General features: G+C 50.2%; 2 protein-coding genes across 3 annotated transcripts in view; both read right to left on the reverse strand.

Annotated features, from left to right (window-relative positions):
* Window positions 1–962: 962 nt before the first annotated feature.
* CABP5 (calcium binding protein 5) lies at window positions 963–11,322 on the reverse strand. Its single transcript, XM_058529725.1, has 6 exons — window positions 9,000–11,322; window positions 7,425–7,455; window positions 6,764–6,907; window positions 5,706–5,815; window positions 3,444–3,591; window positions 963–1,149 (listed from the first exon to the last, which is right to left on the reverse strand). The coding sequence occupies exons 1-6, from the start codon at window positions 9,060–9,062 to the stop codon at window positions 1,124–1,126; spliced, it is 522 nt and encodes a 173-aa protein (XP_058385708.1). The 5' UTR covers window positions 9,063–11,322; the 3' UTR covers window positions 963–1,123.
* A 477-nt stretch (window positions 11,323–11,799) lies between these two features.
* The window catches only part of LIG1 (DNA ligase 1), a 48,447-nt gene continuing 34,835 nt past the window's right edge, over window positions 11,800–25,411 (reverse strand). For both annotated transcript variants that reach the window (XM_058529723.1, XM_058529724.1), the window contains exons 19-28: window positions 24,617–24,712; window positions 22,428–22,538; window positions 21,792–21,863; window positions 17,943–18,087; window positions 17,756–17,838; window positions 16,226–16,378; window positions 14,593–14,646; window positions 13,753–13,896; window positions 12,182–12,274; window positions 11,800–12,029 (exon numbers count right to left, since the gene is read on the reverse strand). In XM_058529723.1, the coding sequence (XP_058385706.1) occupies window positions 11,946–12,029; window positions 12,182–12,274; window positions 13,753–13,896; window positions 14,593–14,646; window positions 16,226–16,378; window positions 17,756–17,838; window positions 17,943–18,087; window positions 21,792–21,863; window positions 22,428–22,538; window positions 24,617–24,712 (1,035 nt within the window). In that variant the 3' untranslated portion in view covers window positions 11,800–11,945. The remainder of the gene's footprint in view (window positions 12,030–12,181; window positions 12,275–13,752; window positions 13,897–14,592; window positions 14,647–16,225; window positions 16,379–17,755; window positions 17,839–17,942; window positions 18,088–21,791; window positions 21,864–22,427; window positions 22,539–24,616; window positions 24,713–25,411) is intronic.

A 25,411-nucleotide genomic window follows, 5' to 3' on the forward strand; every position in this document is an offset into this window, starting at 1 on the left:
CCACAGTAAGAGGTTAGGAAATACATTATTCCGGTCCCACATTTTTAAATTTAGAATTTAATTTTATGAAACAAAGTTACTGAATCAGATGACCCATTCTATACATCTTCTCGATGAACTTCAAAAGTGAAAAAAACTGGAGGAAGGCATGGAACGAATTCTTTATTTTGAGGACCTTTGCATGACCGAACTGTCCTGGTCGCAGGAGGGGTGAGGAGGAATGTATCTTTGCAGTTTCACAGCACAGGTCAGTGTCAGGATGTGAGGGACGGAATCGACTTCCCATCGAACAGAGGGAATCTCCCTGAGCAGCCCAGGGCAGACCCACGCAGAGGCAGCGGGCATCCGGGAACGGCTCCGCGGCAACCGGCTGAGCTGAGGATTTGAAACATCCTGTCCTCTGTCTCTCTGCATGATGACATTTTTCAGGGGATTAATTCCCTGGGGATCAGCTAGCCCTAAACCTTGATAATCCAGATTTGTGATTTAATTCAGTGCTCTGAGTATCTCACACAAGGAGAAGGAAGTAGGAGGCCAGAGGGAAAAAACACTCTGCTTCCAGGAAATCAAGAAAAGCGGATAAGCCCATCTGATGTCTCTTTCATCAACCATTTCCACTCCCAGCCTTGTCAAGAACCCTGTTTCTAGCCCCGTGGTTGGCATCCTTTTCCTTGTCACCAAGAGAAAGAAACTGAGTGGATTTGAAGCAGTTGAAGTAGGAAGGTTGAAGGGTAGACTATGTGCTGAACTTTTTGACAGTCTGACAGCAGAAAAGGTGAAAGAAAGTTGGGCAAGAGACTCTGGCAGGTCAGAGGGATTCAGGATGACATGAAGCCAAAAGATGTCATTAACCTTTGGAATTTTTGGAGCGGCAACTGGACCCTGGTGCCTTTCACATTTCCATACATAGACTTTCTTCTTAATCCAGTTCTAGAAATGTACCCCCCCCCCAATCTGGGCAAAGCTCTTACTTTCAGTCTAACCTCAACCCATAGCACTGCAAGGCCGGTCTCCACACCACCCCCCACCCTCTCTCCTTTAAGGGGCTCTGGGGATTTGGTCCTCCAGAAGTGCTGGATGTATGTTGACCAGGTGGAGAGTGACGGAGGTTTCCAGAAGCTCCTCAGCGAGACATCATCTTCACAAACTCTGCAAAGAAAAGTCCCCGGTGAGGTACCTATTTGTAAGAGCAGCTGACCTTTTTTTTGAGCCCTTACTTCATGTCGGGAACTGCTGGTGATCTCTGGGAAACTACTTGAGCCCTCTATGCCCCGATTTCTTCGTCTACAAAATGGGAATCAGAGGATGGCTACTTACCGTATATGGTTTTTTTTTTTTTTGCTTTGTTTTTTAATTTTATTTATTTATTTATTCCCCCAAAGCCCCAGTAGACAGTTGTATGTCATAGCTGCACATCCTTCTAGTTGCTGTACGTGGGACGTGGTCTCAGCATGGCCAGAGAAGCGCTGCGTTGGTGTGCACCCGGGATCCGAACCCAAGCTGCCAGCAGCAGAGCGCACGCACTTAACCGCTAAGCCACGGGGCCGGCCCCCGTATATGGTTTTTAAGATGGTTAAACAGTATAACGCTTCTAAGACACAGTGTTAACTAAACAGCAACTATGAGTATCTTATTTCACATTACCAACCAATCCCAGAGGGGTAAATACCATTTTACAGATAAGCAAACTGAGGCCAGCGAGGTTGACGTGAGGTCACGCGGATGGTAAGTGGTGAATCCTGGAACGCACACAGGTTGTACCTGACTTTGCTTTGACTCACTGCCAGATGAACTTACTGGCCCTACCCAAGTCTTGAGGTCAATCTGTCCTTCCCTTGCCTGTGCTTGGCCTGAGGATGTGTCTCCCCAAAGACCTGTCTCCTACCTCTTCCAGATAGTCACTGATGCCCATTGTACACCCGAGCCTGGCTACATCCGGCAAACATTTGCTAAGTTGCAGCCATGCAACAAACATCTACCAAGTTTCCATACTGGGAATCCAGTAAAGATGGTTTTTTCATTTATCCAGTTACTAAACCCCAGCAGAGATGGTTTAGCAAAGATCTCTCACTGCCCCCCCAGGATTTCACAGACTAGGAGACAAACACAACTCCACACAGACAGGTCTACAAGGATAACTTCCTTTGGAGGGGAACAGAAAAACTTCCATAAGACTTCAGACCTGGGAGTAACGCACCCAGCGAAGGATGAAGGGAAGCCTCTTAGCAGAGGTTGCATTGGCGTCAATTCCCGAGGGATGGATGAGATTTAGGAAGGCATTGATGACATGGGGAAGGTGTGATAAGCAGACGGAATATCAGGGAGAAAGGAACAGAAGTTGGAGACACAGAGCAGGTACCAAGTGTGCACCAGAGCATAAAAATCCAAAGAGAGATTATAGACGATATGGCTGGATTGGGGGCGGGGGGTGGGGACGTGGGGTTGGTTCCTGGACGCACTTGGATGTCAGACTGAGAATTTTGGACTTTTGTCTCTAGGCGGCAGTTAGATGCTGTGATTTTTGAACCAGAGAGCGTCACATTTGATGTGCCCTATTTATGGCTCCCACAAAAATGATCTCCACTCCCATCCTCACAGGACTCTGGTCTTTTTCATTTATCTGATTACTCAATACACACGTGCTGAGCTCTGCCCTAGGAATCGGGGATATGGTGATGAGAGGCTTAGTCCACGGCCTCAGAAGGAAACAGGTAATGAACTATCACAAGCTATTGTGATGTCATGGACCAGTATTCCCTCAGAGCCACACATGTGTGTTATGAGTGCACAGAGGAGGGAAGCAGAGCCTAGCAAGAGAGGCCGGGGGCACCTTCCAGAAGCATAACTAAGAGTTAGCCAGCCGAAGAGGAAAGGGTGTTTCAGACGGGAAGACTGACATGAGCAATGACAGGGGCAGGGGGTGATTAGTACATGGTTTCTTTTAGTTTTCTCTAAAGCTTTGGGAGAAAGGCGTCATCATTACCCCCATTTTGCAGATGTGAAAACTAACACTTAAAGTGAGTAAGTAACTAGGATAAGCCCACATAGCTTTTAAGAGATGATTCTGAATTTGAACTCCTTGAATGTGACCCCAGAGGCCAGCTGCTAACCAGCCCACTGTCCTTCTGATGGGACATTTTGTTCCTATGACAAAGATGCCCAGTGAACAAGGAAGGGATGGGAGAGGTAGAAGTGAGTCCTGTCTACTGGCTACTGGATGAGGTGTTCCCGGGGGGAGCCAGGTGCAACAAGAAAGAGAGGTGAGAGACATTGAGCTCTTTGAAATGACATGGGCAGAGAGGGATAGAAAAAACATTTCCAAAATCTGCCACTCTGCCCCCAACCTCAAACTAAGGGAAGAGTGAGAAGAAATGGCTGACTTAGAAATTCACAGGGGGCAGTTGGAGGTGGATTCCCACAGGGCCCGCGCCTATACATGTCACCTTCAAAGTCGACGGTGCCATCTCCATTAACATCGGCTTCCTGGACAACCTCGGAGATCTCCCGGGGGGTGAGCTTCTCTCCCAGAAGTCTCTGCAGGGCCTGCTGCAGCTCCCCCAGGGTGATCTCCCCGTCGCCGTTGGCGTCAAACTGAATAGGAGCAGAAAGGGATGATATTGGCAACAACAATGATGATGACAATAATAATAATGATAGCAGTGTTTATTGATCACTTACTGTGAGTCAAGAACTAAGCTAAGAGCTTTTGCACACTATCCGCTAGAATGTCAGCTCCTTGGAGACTGGGAATTCTGACCCTCTTGTTCACTGCTCCGTGCTCAGTCCCAAAAAAGTGCCTCCCACATGTAGGCACTGGATAAATATTTGTTGAATCAATGAACTATCTCCAAACCTCTACCCTGCACACCCTTAACCAGTCTACCAGAAAGTCTCGTACGTTCTATCTCCAAAACATATCGGGGAGCCAAGTGTCCTTCTCTAGCTACACTGATGCTAACCTTGCGCAAACCACAATTACCTCTTGCCTAGATTTTGGTCACCACCCCCTGATTGGTCTTCTGGTTCCCTCCTGATCCCATATGGTCTGTTGTCCACACATCAGGACCTCACCTTCATGTTCATTTAAAACATAAATCAGATCTCGTCACTCCCTTGCCTAAAGTCCTCCAGTGGCTTCCTATCCCGCCCAGAATGAAATCCCCACACCGCTCCATGACACACAAACTCCTATGTGACTGGGCTCTGCCTTTGGCGACTCTGAGACCTTGTTTATTTCATGCCCCTCTCTCTCCAGCTCGGACCACTCCACGAAACTCCAGGCTTCTTGCTCTTCCTCAGATACACCTTCCTGCCTTCCAGTGTTTGTACCTGCTGCTTCCTCAGCCTGGAATGGGATTCCCCCGGACCCGCACAGTCCAAAAGAAATATAGTGCGAGCCTCATGGTGGATGTTAAATTTTCAAGTAGCCCCATTAAAAGAAAAAGTTAAAAGGAACAAGTGAAATTAAATTTTTAATAACTGATTTTATTTAACCCAATATTTCCAAAATATTATCATTTCGGCGTGTCATCAACTTAAAAATTATGAATGAGCTATGTTGCATTCTTTTCAAGCACACTGGATTTCATGAGACTTAGCATACTGCCATACTAAGTCCTTACTTGGTATGTACTTAACATGGTTTGTTAACATGCTCAGCATATATGGAAACCTACATTAAGGGTACTAAATCTTTATCCCAGGTATATCTCATAGCTCTTCTCAATTCAGACACTAAATTTCATCAGAAATACTTGATTTGTGTTTAGGTTTCATAAAATTTATAGTTGAAAAGTTAGTTTCACATACTCAAGTCTTTCCAAATGAATGTTTTCCAATAATTGAACGGCATATTCGTAATTTAAATGAATTGAATTTCTGTTCAATTGAATACAAATAGAAATTAAATAATTGAATTGAAATTAATCAAAATTAGATAAAATTACAAATTTGGTTCCTCGGTCACACTCGCCATATTGCAAGGGCTCAATAGCCATAAGTGGCCAGTGGCTACCATCTTGGATGGAGCATTTTCGTAATCACAGAAAGTTCCACTGGATGATGCAGCTCTAGATTTTTATATGAAACTGGGAGAGAATTTCACACAGCTAGTAGCTGGAGATTTGGACCCCTGTTTGCCTGGCTCCAAAGTCTTTCCTTCCAGACACTATCTTATTCTTTATTTTTCTCTCACATAGTTAAAAGCTCTCTGAGTGAGGAAAGCATTTTATCAGGAGATATAAGTGAATTTCAGCAAGCCTTTTCCTTGCCTCGTTCTCATCGTTAAGCATCTCTACAAGTGGGTCAAACCAGATGATCTCTTTGAGTTCCTTTCTGGGATCTCAAATTCTTGGATTCCTTCTTCCTATGACAGGCATGAAGAGTAGAGGTCCTAATGTGTGTTTTGGAGATTGCAGGATCTTGGATAAGATTTGTAATTTCCATGAACCTCAGTTTCCTCATACGTATGATTGGGATAAATGACTACTTCCTCCTAATGTTATTTGTGAGGATTAAATTAGATAAAATATGCAGAGGGCCTTGTCCATTGCAAGTGCTTGGAATATGTTATTTTCCTCTCCTACAAATCCCACCATAGTCAGAAAATAATTGGTTTGAGTGGGTTCTGTCCATGGTTAAAGAGTAATCAAAGACCTCTGCAGTGTCCTTCAACCATCTCCAATATTATGAAACTGTTAACTCACTTCCTTGAAGGCATCTCGCATCTCCTGGACGCCGATCATCCCAGCCGTTTCTGCAAGTAGTTTGGGGGTCATCAGCTCCACAAAGTCATCAAAGTCTACACGGCCACCCACTGAGGACAGAAGATTCAGGTCTAGTGAGGTTCCACGTGCCCAACCCTCCATTACCCCACTTTCCCCTTCAAGTCTGTTCAAGAAATAGATCTGCTCCAATCTATCTGCCTTCTAAGAACTTTTTCTCTAAGCCAACTCAAGCCCTAGGGTCCCGCTAATCTGAACAGGGGTGGACGGAGTGTGGTATGGTGGGAGTAACTAACTGTTCATGTGACTCAGAGCAAATCTCTTAATTGGCTCAGGTCTATGTTCCCTCATCTGTAGATCTGTCAAAGGGAGAGTATGAATTAAATGAGCACCAAATCTCTTCTGGATATGAATACTATCATGTCCTTGAATTCAACCTGGTTTACTCAGTAACATGATCAGAAGCAAACCTAATAGCAACTTAATCCCAGCTTCCATCTCAAAATCATCTCTGGTCACCATCCAAAAACCTATCCTTTTTGCAATGCTATTCATCAATATCAGCTCCAAGTTTGTTTCCAGCATCAAATACAGTTCCAATCCTGCGCTCCACAAATGAATCTCAGCAGTGATAGTAATAACCTACATTTAATAGGCATTCACTGGAGGCTATGCCTTTACCTCCATTAGCATCTTTATCCCTTCTTTCTCACAATCCACTAGATAAGGAGTGATATCAACTTCACTGGACAGATGGGGGAACTGAGACTCAAGAGTAGGGGTTAACCCTACTTTTCAAAATGACCACAATTAGTAAATAATAGGTCAGGGACCTGAATCCAGATCTCTCTCTAAAAGTTACCCTTTTAACTACTTCAAATGTGACTTCCTAAGTACAGTCTGAACTGTTTCCTTCCAGACTTCTACCCCCTCTTGCCCTCCTCCCTATCTCCAACTCTATTCTCAGCCTCCATATCCTTCCCCATTCCACCCTTAGCTGTCCCCTCAACCCAGTCATTCCTCCCGCCCCCAGCCCTCACAGTTCATGCGGATTTGCTGGCCCAGCTCAGTCAGTTCCATCTCCGTGGGCATGTAACCCATCGTCCTCATGAGATTCCCCAAATCCTTACAAGAGATGAACCCGTCTCGATCCTTGTCGAACTCAAGAAATGCTTCCCGGAGCTCTGAAAGTTCAGAAAAAAGACCTTTGGGGAAACTTGAAACAGTCAGTGGGGAAGAGTGGCATCCCTCGAAACCATCAATGAGGCACCAACCAGAGACTCTTCAAAGAATACATTTTAAAAAACCAAAATTTCAAAAAGCAGTGATGTATGAAATGTGTTAGTGAGAGGAATGATGCCCGAGACTGCTAAACGATAGCCCTGAAGTCCTTCAAATTTGTGGGGACATTATGGGAAACTTCAAAAGTACGAAAAGAATAAACGACAATTTTTGATTCATCTTAAAACTCATGTGTCACTCCTGGGTCTCTGAGACACTTGGGGATGGGTGTACCTTCTAAATACTTGGGGAGGTATTTCAACTGCCATGAGAAAGAGTTCACAAAATTACAGTTGAGTGGAAAGAGAGAGGGACGTAAATTTTTCACGCAAAGGGATTTACACTGAAAGGCACAAAGAGACAGACAGCAGGGAAGTGGGGTGAACGGCAATGTGCGGGCATTTGGGAGAGGGGTGTTACCTTCAATCTCGTCCTGTCCCAGGGGTCTTTCCTGGAAAGGAATGCAGGGGAGAGGGAATTTGGAGGGAGGGTCAGGGATCCATCATCCACTTCTTCAGACATATCCCCGCACTCTCCCAAGCCACTCCTCACCTTTCCCTATTTCTCTTCCCATTCTTGCTCCTCTCTACCCCTCTCATCTTCCTCCTCCCGTCCCCTGATGCCCATTCCACAGCTATGTTCTTCCCGCCCTCTTCCCCACTCCTTCTCACTTCCTCTCTCCCATCCTTGAATCATGATGTCTCTCCTTCTGCCTTTCCCAAAAAGACATCCATCCCATTGTGCCAAAAGGGATCTTAGAGGCCACGGAAGCCAATCCCCTCCCTCTCCAGAGGAAGAAAGCGAGACTCAGAAGCCCAGCTAACGAGTTCAGAGTGCCGACTCTGTGCCAGGCAGCTTCCACAATCATTTCATTGCAACCTCAAAACCGTTCCATGAGGTAGAGCCAAATATCACTCCCATGTTATTTAAGAGGATGCTGAGGGACAGAGAGGTTAAGGAATCTGCCTGGGGTCACACAGCTCTTAAGTGGCAGATCTCTGCCCAAGGAAGACATTAAATCACCCCCTCGAGATCGTGCAGCCAGTCAGGTGCAGCACCGGGATACGAATTCAGGGCTCCTGACTCCCAGGTCAGAATTTTTCCCACCGCACTCCATTGATTCTTTCTCCACTCACCTCCATCCTTTCTCCCAAGGGTAGAATCCCTTCACGTGGGACCAGTGCTCAGTGGCATCCAGGCAGATGATCGCTGCCCGCATGACCAATTCCCAAAACCTCTAAGAACTTCCAGTCATTGTTGTCGCCACCCACTCCTGGACACACCTGAATGGTCAGGCTGGGACACCTGGCACACCACCTGGGCAATTCCACCAACCGCCGGTCTCTTTTACCCCTTTATTTCTCTTTATCCTTGGAGCCTTTCCCCCAGCTTCTCTTTCTTATATTCACTTTCTCCCCAAATCCCTTTTTTTTTTTTTTTTGGTCATCTTAAACCCTAACAATTAAAAGCATTTCATTGCAATATAACAGACCTGCCCTGCCTCTTACTAATTGTATAAGCTTACAGCAAAGGACTTCATGACTCAGAGCCTCAGTTTCCTCATCTGTAAAATGGACATACACAAGTCGTTCTGAGGAATAAATGACATCAGGAAAGCAAAGCCCTTTGCACAAGGCTGAGCACACAGCAATGACTTGGTAAGTGGCAGCTATTGTCACCATCCTCATCATCCTCGTCATCACTATGGGTGTCCATAGAAAAGAACGATGATGCCATCAATAATGACGTCATCCCGGGTCCCCTCTTATTTATTTTCTCCTCCTTCATCTCCCCACTTTTGCCCCTGACGTCTGATTCCACCCTCAGCCATTTCAGTGACCCACATGTCCCCGCCCGCTCTCTGGAATTCTGCCCTCTCAGTTCATGCTCCCCCCACCCTCCTCAGTCCATTGCACCCAGCATGCCCCCTCTTTTCCCCACGTTCCAGCTCCCTTTGCCCTGCCCGCTGTCCCTCCCCAGTGTCCCCCACCTCACCCGGTGTTTCTCGGCGATGCCTTTTCTCAAGAAGATGCAGGCGGGGCCCATGGGAAGCTGCATGGAGGGGGCAGGGCAGGGCTCACCGGGCACAGACCTCAAGACGGCTCCCCCTCCTTCCCGTCCTGCCCGGTGCCTCAGCCTCCTTATCTTCTCTATCGTGCCTTTGCCAACTCTTCCTGCCTCTCTTGGCCTCACCCTCGGTCCCTGTGTCTTAGAGCTGTGACAGCTGGGTCAGAAATCTCTACTTGGGTTGGGAGGGATCAGAGCTGTTCCTGCCTCCCCATCTGGCTCCAGTGAGACGGGAGGGGGAGCCAGTCCCAGGCTCTGACCTTTTATCCCCAGAATAAAATTGGAAAGATAGTCTCCAAAATGAGGATTAGAGCAGAGGGCATCCGTTCATTCAATGTTCCAACAAGCGTGTTGAGTGCTCACTCTAAGCCTGGCCTCTGCTGGCCCTTGGGCACGTGAAGACGGGGAGGGCACGGCCCCTGGCCTCAAGGAGCTTTCCAGTAGGTCAGGAATGTGTGTCAACGAGCAGGATGCAAGAATTGCACGACAGGCCAACTTCAGGAAGTAGGTGCGCACAGTGATGAAGAGGGTGGGGTTTGCTTTTCCTCTGCTCATCTGTTCCTTTCTTCCTGGGTAACTCAGGGGCAAGGAGCAAGGTGGGCGCCCACGTTGGCGTGGGGGTCAGGGAGGGTGGAAAGTCGTGATGGTGTCAGAGCCCAGGGAGACAATGTGGCTGTCTGCACTGGATGGGAGGGGACTAGGGGCCATCAGTGTAGGGAGCCAGAGTCCAAACAGGGTGGTGGAGTGAGGGGAGTCCCCACAGAGGGGCAGCACGGCCCAGAGCGCTGGGGCCTGGGGAGGTGAGGATGACTCGTGACAGAGCAGCCTGGTGTGGAAGGTTGGAGCATGAGCCGGGTGGAGAGGGTGTATCTACGCGCAGGAATTGCATCGCTTAGACTGGGGGTTTGTGCTGAGTGTGCGCACTCGTGGAGAGAGCCCGGTGCAGATGTCAACGCCAGATCAGGGCGAGGAAGGCGTCCCCACAGGGCTGGGATGGCAATGGAGAAGCGAGACTGGTTACACACGGGGATTATATTAAGGGTAATGGGAATCAGGTTTCTCACCGTTGTTGGAAAAGGGAGTTACGAATACAGAAGGGGCAAGTAGAATGAGTCCTGTGGTGTTGGGTTGGAACTGGAGGCAGCGGTATGTGCTCGTGGGTTTCGCTGTACAGAGAGGGATATACAAATAAACACGTCACCGTCTGGGGACATGAGCATATATTCTCCAGCTCTCGAAGACGACCCAGAAGCAGTGATGCCCTGATATTAGTGAGCACCTCTAGCATCCAGATCTTGGCTTCTAAATACCACTCTCCACTAAAAGGAACGAAGACTCCTAGGAGAAAGGGCTGAATGCACGTCTGGAGCAGGACAAGTAGAAGGGGGGCCTAACCCATCTTGTGCGGTAAAGCAAGACTGTGCTCAAAGAGTTATGGGGACAGGTCAGAAGAACAGGGATCAGCGTGAAGAAGCTCCTCACGCCATAGCAGGGGCAACTTGAAAATCAAAACAAATAATAACAAATTATATAGGAGAACATAGGAAACCAGGAGTCCATACAGACATAAGTCAAAAGATAAGTGGAAAGTTTGGTAATATTTACATAGCTCAAAGTATCTCCTTACAAAATATTAATTTCAAAGGAAAGTCACTTGATGGTAGCGAAACCTGGCAGACACTACCTTAATCAAACGATAAAAATGACAATCATTAGTAATGCGACAAATCGAAATCATGCATTTCGACTCCTGTGTAATTATGAATTATTGCCCCCGCAAACCTCTCCTGCTGCATACTTTTCCCAGAGCCCAGCTCTGGGCACCATCTCCTCTTGATGGGTTTCAACAGTTTTTAGAAGAACAGGATTTCACCAGGGGCAAGGTGGTCTCCGCTGCCCCCCAACTCCAGGCTGATTTCTTCAGTGTGCGCATACTCCAGCCATCAGCATGATCTTTTCACTCCAGACCTTACCACGTCACTTCCCTGCCCCTGGGAATAAGGTTTCCTCGAGAGGGGACCTAGGGGAAGTTAACTCACATCCTTGTGCCTCAGTGTCCTCATCTGTTAAACGGGGATAGCGGGGTTGTCATGAGGGTCATTGGTGACTGAGGACATCCCTGCCCAGCCCTGGCAGAGGGACATGGGGACATGGATGCTTGCAGGCGGTGTGTTCACAGGGGCCCTGCAGGGGTGTGGAGAGGAAGAGTGTGTTCTTGGCCTGGCTTTCCTCAGGGAGACCCAGGTCCACACCTAAGGGAACCATGGGGCTCCACACGGAGCCAGACAGACATGGAGATTCCCAGATACACAATATTTAACACCTAATCAAACATTATTTTGCCCTAAACATTTTATTTGAACTTAATAAGTATGAATGAACGTGAATTTGCCAGTTCTTTAAGGTAGAACTGTATCGGTTAGGAACTCTTTCAGCTATGAGAAACAAAACATTTTTACAGTGGCATAATCACACCGGGATTTAGTTATTTGTTCCCCCATCTCTACCCACCCCCAGGACATTGCACAGCATGGATGTAGAACACTTCCACCACTGCGGAAAGTTCCACTGGAAGGCGTCGGTTTAGAGGGTTCCCGGTGTGCTGTTACCTGCTACCAAAGCTGAGCTGTTAGAGCTGCACCCTTGGAGCACAGACCTGACACAGAGATGTTCAATAATTATTTATTGAAAAAAACGACCAAATGAACCCCAGACCCCAGCCTAAACCATCTCCTCACTCACACACACACACACACACACACACCCCTGACTTGCAAACCTGCCCAGACAGCAACACCAGATTTGCTTAACAAGAGGCAGTACGCTGGGTCCCCTCCACCGCCGTCCCGGCCCCAGGCCCCAGCAGGGCAGAGCCTAGTAGAAATCCTCCAGGTCGGAGTCTAAGTCTGTGCCTTGCTGGTTCTGAATCTGACTTTGCTTCCAGTACAGACGGGCCACCTGAACAGACAGGGTGAGAGGCGGGGAGGTCAGGGGCCCGGGGCTGCCCCACTCCCTCCCGTGCCCTTCCAGGCCAGGTCCACCCCTCCAAGAAGCGGGTCCGGCCAGGCAAGCCCCCACCGTGTGTGCCAGCCCTCTCCCCAGGGCCTCACCTGGGCGCTGGTGGTGGCCTCCTCTGGCTTCTTGTCTTCCCGGACGCGAACAAACCGAGGGAAGCGAAGGGAGATCCCCTTCACACCGTCCAGCTGGGGGAGGCAGGGGGACGATGGAACTGTCTTGTGGTCTAGCCTGAGGTCTGCAAGTTGCAGCAATTCCCTCTCCAAAGCCTATCCCCCCTCCTGCACCTCTGGCCTCAGTTTCCTGATCCATACAATGGGGCTAAGCAATGGTTTGCTGTCAGATTAAATAAGATAAGAAAGTGCTCGGGCCCGTACCTGGTGCAAAATAAGCGCTTAAGAAATGCCGGCTGCCGTAGCTGTTATTCCTGTTGTCATTATTATTATTAGGGCCGAGAGTCAGAAGAGCACACAGTCAGGGCACGGATTCTAGAACCAGACTGCGGGGTCCAAATCCCAGCTCCCAACTCCCAGTCACCGTGTGACCCTGGGCCAGATACCTAACCTCTGGGGCTCTATTTCCTCATCCGTAAAATGGGGATGCTCAGGGTCTTGTGAGAATGAAACGAGTGTTTATGAGTGACACGCACAATGCCCACTTGACACAGCTGCTCGGTAAAAGCTGCTCCTATCACCTGTCACCGGGGGACCCTGAGTTTGTAATGTGGAGCATGAGTGAGAAATTTAAAAAAATCAGATCAAAAATATGAGTTCCATGAGCCAGCCCTGATGGCCTCGTGGTTAAAGCTCAGCGCTCTCCGTTTTGGTGGCCCGGGTTCGTTTTCCGGGTGCAGAGCCACACCACTCATCTGTCAGTAGCCAAGCTGTGGTGGCAGCTCACACAGAAGAACTAGAAGGACTTACAACTAGGATATACAACTATGTGCTGGGGCTTTGTGGAAGACAAAAAAGAGAGGAAGATTGGCAACAGATATTAGCTCAAGGTGAATCTTTCTCAGAAAAAAAAAATATATATGAGTTCCTTCTTGAAATGGAAGTCCTCTTCTAGTCAGAAAAGTGCATGGTAGCTAGATCTGGAAGGGTCAACAGAAATCTCAAAGAAAGGTACATTTTTAATGGGAGACTGGCTGTTCTGCTGAAGGAGGAGGCTGAGAGCTGTCCCAGTGCTGGTGTCAGGCAGTGTCTTCCCCGGGCACATGGATCCCTTAACAGAACCACTAGTGAGGAAAGTTAGCCAAGGAATTGTAAACCGTGGTAGCATGAAAATTAATTACAGTTGAGAAAGAAATTGCAGAAGTCGTAAAAGCTCAGCCAGAAGTGCCCTAAGCTTCTACTTACAAGAACTGTTTTCAAAAACTACTTAAGAGCTTAATATGAATTATGATAGCAAAGGGAACAATTTCACTGTGTTCTTCCTACTCCTGGGGAATTTCTTTAAAAAAAAAAAAAAAAGAGACTCTTAGCCCCATTATCTGACACCCAAATGAAATGCAAGCTAAAATTTTCGTAACCATTAGCCAGGAAGAGCAGACGTGGGCTCCAAGACGCCTCCCGCTCTGCACTCCACTCTCCCATCTGGAACTCCTTCGGAGGGTCCACCCCGGTCCCTCCTCCCACCCGGGACTTGCAGTCCTCCAGTTACTCACCATGCCGCGGGCCGCAGGGTAGATGGGGGAGAGGGACAGGTCGGCACACTTCACCTCCCACACGGTGCTGGGGTCCAGCCAGTGGTCAGGGGCCACGGCGCCGTCCGCCCGGACGTAGGAGCGCGGGGTAGGTAGCACCAGGGCCTGCAGGGAGCGGTGGGCATGAGGAAGAGAGGTCTTGGGTCTCAAAGTCAAAGCTGGGGGTTAGGGGGCTAGGGAGTGAGGAGAGGGGGGAATGGGGGGAGGAGTTAGACAGACACAGACACCCCTTAAAGTAAAAAGCTGGGGGGGTTGAGGGAAAATGGGAGGAGGGAAGAAATGCAAGATAGAGACCCTGAGAGCTGAGACAAGAAATTAGAGATAAAAAGAGGCAGAGAGACAGAGAGAGACGGAGAGAGAGGTGGAGACAGAGACCAGGAGAGAGAGAACCGAAGAATGGACAGAGGTGGAGACGAGACCCAGAGACACCAACACACAGGAAAGATAGATCCCAAAACCCCTGTGACCGTGACGACAGACACTCCCAACCACTGGGGGCTCACCTAGCACCAGGGATGAACTCAGGGAACCCTGCAATAGTGCCCTGCCCTGTGACTCCCCCAAGCCCCGTGCAGCAAGGCCCTGAGCTCGGGGAGATCAGGCTCCCCAACCAGTGTCACCGGCTAGTGGCCGGCAGAGCTGGGACTTGAACCTGGATGTGCTGGGCTCCAAAGCCAGCTCTCTGCCCACTGCCCTCCCATCAGCACCCTGAGCCCCAGGACGGCGGCGGTTGAGAGCTGCGCACAGAGTGTGCTGTTAGGGGCAGAGGGGCCGAGGCGCGGCCGGGCGGCCACAGCTCACCTGGAGGCTCTGGTGGTGCTCCTCCAGCTCCTCGTCGCTGAAGCCAGTTCCAAGCTGCCGGAGAACAAGGGAGGTCAGCAGCTCGGCACCTCCTCCCTGCTCCTAAGGACCTCAGTCTGTATACACCGGCGGCCAGCACCCTCCTGTGGCCTCACTAGTATCCAGAGAAACCACAGAGGCAGGGCCAGGGAGTGCTGAGCATCCAGCCAGTGCAGGAGCGTCCAGCCAGTGAGCATCTAGCCGACGACCAGGATGGGGAACAACTTTCCCCGCTGCGCACCCCTGGCCCTTCTGCTCCGTGTCTCCCTGGTCCAGGAAGTCGCTCCCTAGGGCTCCCCCACATCCTACCTGCCTCACAACTGGCATCATCTCCAATCTCAACCCAAGAGTTTTCTTCCACCCACCAGATAGTCAAGGCTAAAAAATACTCCTCACCTGGCAACACGTCGCAAGATGGGCATCCGCAAACTCCTGATACAAAATTCCAACCGGAATGCCCTTTTTGTATTGAGAGGCTTAAAATTTTTCTCGCCTTTTGTCCTGGCAATAGCTCTTTCAAAAATCTACTCTAAATAAATAACGTAAAATGGTGACAGACTGGAGCCCAGAGATGTGTGAACTGTAAAATCACTTCTATCCCGGACTACGTGGGTTAGTGTCTATGCAGTGCTGACTTAGTCATAAGAACACAGCTGACAACAACGTAGCCTCCTGACTACAGGGAGCTTGTTCGGGAAATTGGGGCACGTCTATGTGAGAACTTCTCTGCACCCATTCAAGTCATGTTTACAAAAGTCCCGAGTGGCAAGTGAAAACACTCTGACATTTCTTACCACTGTATTGCTTAAATCCATCTGACAGCATTTAAAATACAGTATTTATAGGGTAAAACACACAAAATTACTCATATAAAAGAATCACAACTTTGTAAAAATAAAAATAAAACATTCCCTCAAACGTTACTAGTGTTTGCCTCTGGGCAGTAGAATTGTGGGTAATATTTTATTCTGTTTCTGTGGCACACGCCCCAAATTTGTTGGATCAACAATGGGCATAGCTAAAAACAAAAACAAAAACCACTGCACTTCCCAAGCTCCCTTGTAGATGGGGATGGGCCATGGAGCAAAGTTCTGACCACTGCAACTTAAGCAGAAGTTGTTCACTGGCTGAGGCTGTCTCAGGTGGCCCACTGGCCTTCCTCCCTCCTGCTGCTTGGAGCATGCATGATCATGATGGCTGGAGCTCCTGCAGCCACACTAAGAACATGAGGCCAGAAGCACATGACAAAAACCACTGTGGGGAAAGAGGAGCCTGGGTCCCTAACGACATCGGAGAGCTGTCTGCCATGCTCCAGACCTCCCATTATGTGAGATAAAAATAAATCCTTTTCTCACTTAACCTAACATTATCTGCAGCTGAACTCAATTCCTAACTGACACAGCTTCCTAATCTAACCTTCCTTTCTCTATGTGAAGCACGAGTTACTTACAGGATCAGAAAAAGTAAACAAAAACTGGAAAAAAAAAATAATGCTTTGCATGAAGGATGTGGGAGCCTTTTGGTGCAGGCCCTCCCCGGGTTGAGTCAGATCTACTTCCCACCTGCTTCTGCGGTCACCCCCAGCTCCCAGCACCTTGCAGATGGCCTGCAGCTCCTCACTCTCCTCGTCGTAGCAGGCCAGCAGGAAGCCCCCGTAGCGGCCGGCCCGCTTCCCCCGGCCCAGGTAGGCGCCGATCACCACGAGGTCCAGGGTGTCGCCCACGCCGTCGAGGTAGTCCTTCTTCAGCTGGGAGGAGGGAAGGCAGGAGATGCTGGGGACACCGAGGTGAGGACCTCACTACTGGGGTCACCAATCAGTGGGGTGAAGAGGGACTGGGGGACCCTGAGCAGAACCCCATAAAGAAGACCGAGGACGGCCACTGGGAGGAGACTGGACATGGACTGGGCTTCTAGGCTCAACAAGTGAGTGGGAAAGAGGCGACCAAAGTGGGAAGAACAGGTGGGCCTGAGCGGACGGGTCAGACGGGGAAACTCGGGGGTCACCTGGATTCCCCCTTTCCCTCAGTACAGAAGAATGTTGCACGCACTCCTTCAGGCAGAGAACATTTATCTAACTCCAGAAACATTAATTAAGTGCCGACTGTGTGCCAGGCAGGAGCCGAGCCTTGGGGATACAACAGTGAGTATCTCCCAGCACAGGAAAGGTTGGCACCCTGGCAGCTGCTTACAGTCTAGGAGGGGAGACAGACCACAGACAACTAGTGATGCACAGGGAAACCCCGTCAGCAGGCCGGCCAGCTCCCCTCCAGACCGTCTCCTGCCTCCTTCCTCATGCTGCCTCCCTGCTGCTCCCCCTCCACTCAAGCCTCTGGATCTCTTACCAGACAGCCTCCCGCCCACTTGTTTCTGGTTCTGCCCAGCACCCCCCCACACCCGTCCACCACCCACAGAGCAGCCAGAGGACCTGTGCGAAATGACAACCAGACCATGTGACTTCCTGCCTAAAACCTCCACTGGCTTCCTGAAAGCCTGAGAGGAAAATCCAGTTTACTTCACCATGGCCCCCAATGCGCTGTGTGACTGGGACCTGCTCTCCACCCTGACCTCACTGCACACTCGATCGCCTCACTCCCTGCACACACCGAGCTTGTTCCTACCTCAGGGCCTTTGCACTTGCTCCTCCCCCGCCCAGATGCTCTGCCCCCATCTTCACGTGGCCGACCCCTTTCTGTTGCCCGTGTCTCCACCCAAACATCGCCTCTGGAGAGGCGTTTCCCCATCACCAGAGTACTGCCAGGACCTCATGGGCCCTGAGTTGACTTGCTTTCTTCACAGACTTTCTCTCGTTCATGTCCTGGCTGACTCCCCTCCCGTCAGCCTCGCCCGACGTGGAAGCCAAGCTCAGGGAGAACAGAAATCTCATCTGGCTTTCTCACCACCGCATTCGGGGCGCTGAGCCGGGGCTAATCCTTGAATTCACTGACAAGGACTGCGGACGGGAGAAGACCTGAGTCTGGTTGCAATGGGAGGCATGAGGGACTGAGAAAAGGGCTCCCGAGCTCACACAGGGTGAAGTGAGGAGACAGGAAATCGGCCGCCCACGGAGGATAGACTTCCCGCCCCAGAGCTCAGCAGGGCGGCTGGGTTGGGGAGCAGGAGTCACCTTGAGCCAGTTGTGCGACCTCTTGGCGATCTCATAGGTGGCGTCGACGTCCAGGGTTTTCACCATCAGCCCCTCGCAGGAGTCTGAAGGAGACACAGAATTCCCGTCAAACCGCCCGGGGTGTGGCCGGGGTGAGTGCAGACCGCGGACAGCCAGACCTTGGCGGAGAGAAAGCAGGCGCCCTCACCTTTCACCGACTGCTCCAAGAACTCGGCGATCTGGTCCGTGTCCTGGGTGTCCAGAGACGTGGCGAAGACAAACTCACCCTCCGTCTCCACGAAATTCTCCCGGAGCAGCTGCCGGCGTCGGGAAAGAGGCTCCCGTACCAGGGACTGGGGGCGAGAGAGGACGGGGTCACTGTGGAGATGCAGAGAATAAGCCTGACCTCGGGAGAAGCTGGAGGTGTGCAGGGCTCAACGCAGATACAGAAATCCTCACGAGGGAAGAACCACGCCGACGTACGGATTCTGAGAATTTAAAGTATGGGGCTGGAGACCATTTACAGTCTGGGGGCCTCAGGAGCATAAGACGGGGGAGCCTCAGACCTGCTCAAGCTTGAGTGGTCTTTTCTTGGTCTCTTTGATTACGACTAGGGTTCCTTTTTTAACACTGGCTGAATAAAGGCAAACAGAAGCCGACGACCACAAGTTTATAACATACACATCTCTGGGAATATTTTCTATGTTAATCTGGGGGTCGGCAACCTTTTCCCATGAAGAACCAGATGGTAAATATTCTCGGCTCTGTGGGCTACTTGGTCGTCGTCACAACGACTCTGCTGTTGTAGGGCAAACACAGCTGGAGATGGGTGGGTGGGCACTCCAACAACACCTCATCTGCAAAGGGACGTGGGGGACGGATTGGCCTGCACGCTGCAGTTTGCCCAGCCGCGAGTTAGACTGAATCTGTTCACGGGAAAGCACTGCTTGCTTAAGCTGTAAAATGAACCCACCCACCTTACAGACATTACCCTACTCTCCACGATCTTACTAGCCTTGACTGAATTAACCCCAGCCTTTCATATGCTGTAAGTTCTCCTGGCGGCCAGGCACGGCCCGTAGGAAACCACTACAGCGGATTCCAAGCTGAATTTGGCAGGAAGCCTTGTTCCTGCAAACCATCAACAGGCTGGGCAGGTGGGGGAAGGAGAGGAGGAAAGAGGTCACCTAGCTCGGCCCTGCCTCATCACGCCCCTTTGGCTCCCCTCTACCTGGCCGAGGTGTGATGCTTCCCGAGACGGGGAGCTCACTCCTCCCACGGTGGCCTGTTCCATCTCTGCAAGGTGACAGAATGTGGCAGCGTCTCAGTGGCCCTGAACTCATTCATTCCCTCTGCGTCTAGATCCCCTCCCAGACTATCCTGAGGGAAGATTCTGATATAAAGATGATAATGGTAGCAGGGAAGGAGGAGCGGCTGAATGTCTGGACCGACTGCTCTGCTGGGAGATGAGCTCAACCCAGCGCTCAGAAACACGAGGCAACCACATTTACCATTTTAGAGTTTCTGGAGCCACGTTAAAGTAAAAAGAAATAAGTGAAGTATACTATTAACTTCAATAATGTATTTTATTTAACTCAATGTCTAAAATACTATCATTTCACCATGTGATCAATACAAACGATTACTAATAAGGTGTGTTACCTGATCTTTTCATGGCCTACGTCTTCAGAGTTCAGCGTGTCTTTCCCTGACAGCACACCTCAGCCCGGACCTGCTACAGTTCAAGCGCTCAGCTGCCGCCCTGGGCCCAGGCTCAGTGGGCCTTTCTGACACGCTCAGAGGTAGCTGATACCCCATTTTACAGAGGAGAGAGTTGAGGCTCAGAGAGGTGAAGTCAGTCGCCCAAAGTCACCAGCTGGGAAGCGTGTGGCTGGGACACAAAGCCAAGGTGGTCCGATTGCGGAGTCTGCACGCTTAACCATTACGGCTGCCCCCTCATCTTTCTGTCCAGGTCACTGGGACGATTTCATGACAGAAAAAAACCATTGATGGAAAAAGCCCAAATGTCCATCTGGAGGGCAAGCAGTGGAAGTGCTTTAAAAATTTAAAATCACTAACCGGGAAAGAATTAGTCTGAGAAGTGCCTGCCGGGCAACAGGAGAGAGACCAGGAACACCGTGTACAGATGGGGACTGAGCAGATAACACAGAAAGGTAATTCGAACGGCGGGAGAAAGATGGATTCAGTCAATAAACGGTATATGGAGACAAGCGACTTGTTATTTGTTAAAAAAAAGAGTCAGATCGCCCACTTTCTGCCTGACACACACTCATGTGCAAATTCCAACTTCAAAGTAAAAAAGCTGTAAAGATACTGGAAGAAAAGCTAAGTGAAAACTTTTAGAATCCTAGGGAAAGGATGACTTTTATTTCTTTATTTTTTTAATCTTGGGGATGAGGATGCATTAAGGGGGATAAAAATGATAGATCTGACTACATAAAAAATAATAGTTAAAAACAAGTTGAAAGGCAAACACCAAAGAGGAAGAAATACTTGAAATGCTCATGACACAAAGGAACCAGCAGAGCAGACAATCAAAACATGAAGAAAAACCACAAAGCAGCTGATATTTGACATTTCCTCCCCACAACTGTGGGGAACAAAGTCAGAATTCTATTGCTCTCCCTGCAGTTAATTTACGAGGTCAAACTCGACTTATCATTTGCGTCATCAAGTGGGTGGTTCAGGCGCTGGACGAGTTTCGGCACAAGGACCACAACTGGCTTCATCTGGCAAAGGACTAACCAGCCTCCTGGAGGAGGAACTTTCCAGACCAGAAAGACACTAATAAGAACCCACCAGACAAGTCACAAGTACAAGTTACAAGAGGGCAGGTCACTGAACAACACACGTGGCCCACAAGTCTGAAAAGACACTGCTCCATTAGTGAATGTGACGTGCAAGTGGTCGCCGTTCAGCTACCGGATCATCACAAATTCATCATCTAGGATGACGACGATGGCGGCTAATTTTATCAAATGCTCCTATGTGCCGGCGACCGTGCTCCATGCCCACCGTGATCCACCACTCATCTGCCCAGGAGACGGAGCAGGTGCTACTGTTAGCTCTTTAATACAGATAAGGAAACTGAGACTCAGAGAGGTGGAGTCACTCGTCTGCAGCCACACAGCTAGCGAGGGAGAGCTGGGACACGAAAACAGGCGACGTGCCTCCAGATTCTGAACCTGGTCCCTGGAGCAGCGGGGCTCAAACTGCTCAGTCTCAGCACCCTTTCCCACTCTTGAAATTGACTGAGGACTCACTCCTAAGAGCTTCTGTGCACAGGGGTTACATCTCTCGATGTTTACCACATTAGTGGTGTAGTATTAACTATTGTATCACTTATTAACAGTGACCAGATCAAAAGTGAGAAATCTTAAAAACATCCATTAATTCACTTAAAAATAATAAATCCAGTATGTTAACACAACAACGTTTTTTTTTTTTTTGGGAGGAAGACCAGCCCTGAGCTAACATCTGTGCCCATCTTCCTCTACCTTATATGGGACGCCGCCACAGCATGGCTTGACAAGCGGTGCGTTGGTGCGCACCAGGGATCCGAACCTGTGAACCTCGGGCCACCGAAGCAGAGCGCTCGAACTTAACCACTATGCCACCAGGCTGGCCCCTCCAACAATGTATTTGTATGAAATATGCCTATCTTTAAAAAAAAACTAGTGAGAAGAAGGGCATTATTTTATATTTTTTAAACTCTTTAATGTCTGGCTTAACAGGGGCTGGATTCTCGTGTCTGCTTCTGCATTCAGACGCTGCAAGATGTTGCTCTGGCAGCAGTGCATGGAGAAAACTCGCCTCACACAGACGTGGAGATGGAAAAGACAGGGCCTCAGAGAGGCCCTGAAATAGTCTTAGGGACCCACAGGGGTCCTTGGATCACACTTGGAGAACTGCTGCCCATGTGTGGCCTCCCAGCTCAGTGACTGGCAGTCAGCAATGACCCTCAGACCCCTGGCTCCCAGGCTCACACACCACCCCCATGATCCCTCGGCTCCCCAGGCATGAGGCCGGAACTCACCTCTCCGTTGAGGTAGATGAGGTCGAAGGCGTACAAACACACCTGTACCTGGATCTCCGCTGCATCCACCTCCTGGTTGGGGCAGAAGGGAGACTCAGGAGTCGGGGAAGGTGAGACAGGGCCCAGCTGGGTCCCCTCCCATCATGCCTGAGGCATGATTGTTGTCACCTACCCTTCTCCCCTTGGCCCTAGCTAACAGGTCGCACACCTGTGAGGGCGGCAATGCTGCTGGCCCCGGGCACTGAACTGCGATGGCTCTCAGCTAATGCCAACAACCTCACTCCCCTCTGCCAGAGATTTGCTCTCCCAACTTCCCTTGCAGCTAATGGTGGTGACATGACACAAATCTGGCAGATGAGAGTACAGAAGTTTGCTGGGGTGCAGGTTGTGGGGGCACCTGGAATAGATCTTTCATAATAAAACACAGAGACATAGGAAGAGGGCTCTTCCCCTCTTCCTACTTGGCATGCTGGGATGAGAATGCAATGGCTGGAGCTATGGCAGCCACATTGCAAAAGGCTGAGAGAACAGCATCCCCACAGACACTCTGTCCTTCTGAGGGTTGGGCAGGACTGGCAGGACGATGAATGAGTGTGGGACCATGGTAAGTGGTGGAAGAGGGCTGAGGCTGGCTACCTTGCGTTTGCGGGTGGTGAGCACTTGGAAGGGCTGGATCTGCTTCTTTTCCCGGTCCCAAGCCACAGCTTCAGTGTCCAGGATGCAGGATGTGACTGACGGGAGTTTAATCTGAAAGGTAAAGGGGGAGACCCAGGGCTGGTGAGAGGTGGAGGATGAGGCCAAAAGACAGACACAGGGAGACAAATTTCCTTTTCCTTCTGCAGCTCTCAAGATCCACTGACGGACTGATGCCAACCTCAAAGACACACATGAACACGGATCCTCTTCTCTTATTCCCTACTGACAGAAAGTAAAAACTAACTTTTCTGAGGACTCACTATTTGGTCCCACAAGCTGGAAACCCAGAGGCCTCTGTCATCTTCCTCTTCCTCCCAGTTCACACTCAATTCCCCAGTGAACTTGTTGATTTCCCATCCGGAATCTCTCTAAGCCGTCCACTTGCCACCACCTCACTGAGCCCAGTCCAGCCTAAGCCACATCATCCTACTGGTCGCCCTCCTGCACGGACCCCGTCTAACACACTCTCCTCACAGCAGTCAGCGTGCTCTCTGCAAACCCCAAACCTGATCCGGTACATTCCTGCTAGAAACCATCCCAAAGCCCCCAAGGCTGTGGGGCTCTCCCTGGGCAACCCTTGGCCTTCGCGCGCCTCAACTGGTCCCCTCAGATTTGCTCTCTGCACCCCAACACACTAGCCTGTCTGTTTCTTGAATGGGCTATGCTCGTCCAACCACTGGGCCTTTGCACATGCTCTTCACGCTGGAGTGCCTGTCCCTGTCCTTCGCCTCCACTAGAAAGACTTCTCCTCCCTCAAAGGAACGCTGCTGCACAACTCCAGGGGGCACCACTCATACTGTATCCTGGGGCTGTGCACGGTGATGGCCCTGCTTCCCTGGCACCAAGTCCACGTCAAGTCTGACTGTTACAAAGGCTCATAGAACGTTGGTCCTTTTCTTTGGAGCCCTGATCTCCATGTACGATTACAGAGGCAATGGCGGGACTCTCTGATGAAGATCTGCCTGCCCTGCTGTGTTACAACCACAGCCTCCGGCACAGGGCTTAGCCCAGAGCAGACGTCCGATAAATACTTGTTGAATGAATGAGCGAAAGAAGCCAGATACAAAAGACTATGTATTGTATGACAGCACTTACGTGAAGATCTAGAACAGGCAAACGAACCCGTGGCTACAAAAGAGCAGGTCATTGGTTGCTGTCTCTGGGAGATGGATGGGGGGTGCTGTGGAGGGGGACTTGCTTGGCAAGTGGCACGAGGAAATATTTTAGAGCGATGAGAATACGGAAATCTTTTATACTCTGATTACATGGGTGCATAAACCTGTCAAAACTCATCAAACTGCACACTCAACACTTAAAATCAGCAGCTTTTATGGAAATTACATCTCCACTAAATTAATTAAAGAAAAACAGTGCGCGGCACTTAACAGGAGCTCCACTAATGCCCGCACTGTCCTGTCACTTCTGTGCTCGCTGATCTAGGGGACAGCCAATTTCCTAATGAATCAGGGCAGGCAGGGGAAGGGCTCTCTGACAAGGACCCCTACGGCAGAAGCAGAGACGCCCCCGGCTCCAGGGCGCTGGAGGCCCAGCCCTATTTCAGCTGTGGGGCCGATCTGCAGGCTGGATCCCTCCACCCTTGTCCCACCCCCTCCTTCCCGCTGGAGAGTGAGACGCTGGCTTTCCCGGCCTCTGCTGCACTAGGGTGGCCGTGGCGCCCAGCGCTGAACAGTGACCCCAAACTGCAGTCGGCTGGGGATGCTGGGAGATATCCGAGAAAGCGCTAACTGTCCTCATGGGAGGGGACAGAAGCTGGAACCCTTTCCCACCTGTCTTTCTACCCAGAAGTGTGGCAGCTACGGAGGACTAGCAGGGACAAGCATTGGGGTGAAAAGCCACCCAGCCAAGGACTGCAGAGACAGAGACAGAAAGGAGCCAGGTCAGGGCATGAGTGCACAGCTGAGCCAGCCTTGGGGCGCCTGCTTCCAGGTTCCTTTGAGAAAAAACAACATCGGCTCAAGGCGCTGTGAGCCAAGTGTTCTGCTACTTGCAGCCAAACTCATTCCGATCTCCTTCCCACAAACCCCCTGCAGCGAGCCGGCCTGGACGGGCCTCGGTTCTCTGCACCCGTCACTGCTGCCCCCGCAGAGTGAAGGGCGGCAGATGCCCACCTTGGGGATGCGGCTGATAACGTCGGGGTACTTTCCGGTATTGTCCTCCTGATTCCTGCTGAAGATCTTCACCTCCCCGCCTTCCAGAACATGGATCTGCCACAGCGGGAGAGGAGAGAAATCAGAGCTCAGTCCACCCCAGGCGGCCCCTCCTTTCTCTTCTGACCCCACTTTCACTGGCAGAAGGTTCGAGAAGCTCTGGAGGAGGAACCAGTGTGGGGACTTGAGTGAATCACGTCCTTGGTTCCAACAGCACCTCCCACCCTAGTCTGTGGAGGCTCTCGCCATCTTTTTTATTCATCATCCCAGTTCCCACTCCTCTCGCCCTGTAAACACAAGTGTCTTGCTATGTGTGTACATGTTGATTTGTCTGGATGTTCTCCTGTGGTAACTATCATTCTGGTTTTCATTGCTAATTTATGTATTTTAATACAGTTTGGTCAGAGCCCTTGAGTAGAGCTACATATATGCCATCTTATACTACGTCATTTCAAGAAAGTTGTGTGTCTATGATATAACATACACGACTTAAAATATATATATATATTTAAGTCACTGTCGCTATTGTAAATCATTTTATCTATCATTGTTTTCTCAGCACCATATATTGAAAGTCCACCTACGACGCTAAGTGTCCATTGAATCCACTGCTTGTCACTGCCTCAAAGCACCATATGGTGGCCCCCATCGCACTCGCTTATCCATCCGTGGGCAATGAACACCGAGACGGCCCCACCTCCCCGCCAGGACAGAAGAACCACGACTAGCATCGTCACAGACCCGCCCGAGGCGTCT

Source organism: Diceros bicornis, chromosome 34, assembly GCF_020826845.1.
Source record: "Diceros bicornis minor isolate mBicDic1 chromosome 34, mDicBic1.mat.cur, whole genome shotgun sequence".
NCBI classification, from domain to species: Eukaryota; Metazoa; Chordata; class Mammalia; order Perissodactyla; family Rhinocerotidae; genus Diceros; species Diceros bicornis.

Coding starts and splice junctions, on each gene's coding strand:
- CABP5 (XM_058529725.1), bottom strand. CDS start 9,062: ATGCAGCTTCCCATGGGCCCCGCCTGCATCTTCTTGAGAAAAGGCATC. Junction 6,908..7,424: donor GGGACAGGACGAGATTGAAG/GTAACACCCCTC, acceptor CTGAACTTTCAG/AGCTCCGGGAAGCATTTCTT. Junction 3,592..5,705: donor TGCGAGATGCCTTCAAGGAA/GTGAGTTAACAG, acceptor GCTCCTATTCAG/TTTGACGCCAACGGCGACGG.